General features: G+C 49.4%; 1 protein-coding gene across 1 annotated transcript; it reads right to left on the bottom strand.

Annotated features, from left to right (window-relative positions):
- Positions 1-319: 319 nt before the first annotated feature.
- On the bottom strand, positions 320-801 carry LOC118485796. Its single transcript, XM_035982248.1, has 2 exons — positions 580-801; positions 320-510 (listed from the first exon to the last, which is right to left on the bottom strand). Exons 1-2 carry the CDS (start codon positions 770-772, stop codon positions 320-322), a joined length of 384 nt encoding a protein of 127 aa, XP_035838141.1. The 5' UTR covers positions 773-801.
- Between the last annotated feature and the right edge of the window lie 1,028 nt (positions 802-1,829).

Below are 1,829 nucleotides of genomic sequence, written 5' to 3'. Positions count from 1 at the left end.
AGGGGGACCCGCAGCTGTCCCTCCCGCAGCCGCCTCTTCTGCCTGCTTCTTCGCAGCACCAGAACGTGACTCTGCGGCTGTACCCAAACCCTCAAGGGTATCAGATACTATCACATAATCCTTGTGTCGACGAAAAGAGGAATGAGAGATACCTGCTGCCTGCGGCACCAGATGAGGCACAGTAGTGACCTCCTTTATCTTCTTTTGGCGAAAGCGCACGCCCTTCACAGTTTGCCTCTTTGGCACACCTTTCGCTTCAGGGTCCCCCAAGGCCCCAAGATCACCTGCATGGAATCAATACGTCAATAAACCAACATTATCAACACAAGTGACAAAGCTTGGATATTATACCTTTGCCTGACGGCAACTCAACTGCCAGTGCAGCCTCAGTAGGCACCCGGAAGTTACTACGGATGATAGTATTGTGATCCTCTTCACCATCCGCACAAACCACGGTCTCAACCGTACCCAGGAAATCCGGGGCAAACATCCTCCATGCAGGAGCATTTTCTGATAGCAAACATAAATATCAGTAACGCACACAAAAATAAGGAACGTAAACAGATAAAAAGTACGTACCACCGCTCTTCTCCCGCACCACGGGTTTCGAGTTCTTGCTCCTCCTCAGCATCATACGCAACAGCCATAGTTGCGTATTGGTCAGCTTCACGGTCTCAATGGTCTGCAACTGAGGAAACCATTCCACTGACTTCGAGCTAGGGACCGCAATGGTCTCCGCGATGATCGTCTCGGTCACATTCCGAAACGTCATATCTGCAACAATGGCAGCAGCTTTGATGTAGAAGAATTTCTTCTTCCACATCGTCATCCCCTTGGGGGGAGTCATCAGCTTGGGGGTACCGTCTCGTTGACGGAAAGAAAAGAACCCCATGGACACTGTCATCTGATAGAACCGTCGGAAATCTCCGACGGTAGGCTCTATACCAAGAGCACAGAAGGTGAACTCAAAATTTCGAATCCGAATCATACCAAACGGACTCACTTGAGAAATGTGGACCTTGTACCACTCCAAGACATCCACGACAAACACCGTCAACGGCAACCGGAGATTACAGTCACCAAAAAAGTCGGCCCACATGGTCACATAACCGACCGGAGCGTCGGCACCAGTATCACCCTCCGATGGATATTGAGCCCCATATTCAGGGGGCATTTGGACAGTAAGCATAAGATTGTCAAAAGACTTCTTGGTCCACCTTAACGCCGGTAAACCAACACCGGCAGCCCCCTCGTCTTCTTCTTCAGCCATTACCGGCTGTTCAGGGTTTTCACCCTCCACATTGTGTGGATTCGATGGTTCAGCCATCAAAAATATTCAAGAAACAAAAGATGGTGAACGGAAACACCAGCAACCTCACCGGAATTTCAGGAAAAATAGTCGGAGAAGACAGATAACAGTTTCTCTCTCAAACGGCAAATTTTTTGAATTTTCGAACAAGTGAGGGGAAACCACGAACGGTTTCCCCTTATATACCCATCGCAATTAATGCGGAGGGAGAAAACAAATGATCACGTTCAAAAAGAGCGAATCATAGGACACCACGTGTCGAGCGCCGTTTCCGCTGACGGTTATCACGCGCGCGTGGCCGCCCACGCGCCTGACACAAGAGACGTTTACACTCTTCGCTACAGTGCATTTAATGCCTCGGACAGTGCAAACGTCCTTTCATTTCAGCACATGCCAGGAAGATCTCACCAACTTCCACCAACTCACACGTGCGTCCAGCCACGTATGCAACAAAAAGCGACTACATTATCCAATTATAAGCGGCATGCGGTTTCTCTGGTATACCGCACCATAACCCATA

Source organism: Helianthus annuus, chromosome 13, assembly GCF_002127325.2.
Source record: "Helianthus annuus cultivar XRQ/B chromosome 13, HanXRQr2.0-SUNRISE, whole genome shotgun sequence".
Taxonomy (NCBI): Eukaryota; Viridiplantae; Streptophyta; class Magnoliopsida; order Asterales; family Asteraceae; genus Helianthus; species Helianthus annuus.
The sequence above is the reverse complement of the archived record's forward strand: the minus strand, read 5'-3'. Positions and strand labels throughout refer to the sequence as shown.

Excerpts from the sequence above, each read along its gene's own strand:
- LOC118485796 (XM_035982248.1), bottom strand. The coding sequence starts at position 772 with ATGACGTTTCGGAATGTGACCGAGACGATCATCGCGGAGACCATTGCG. Across the intron at positions 511-579 it reads GGTGCGGGAGAAGAGCGGTG|AAAATGCTCCTGCATGGAGG; the intron begins GTACGTACTTTT and ends GTTTGCTATCAG.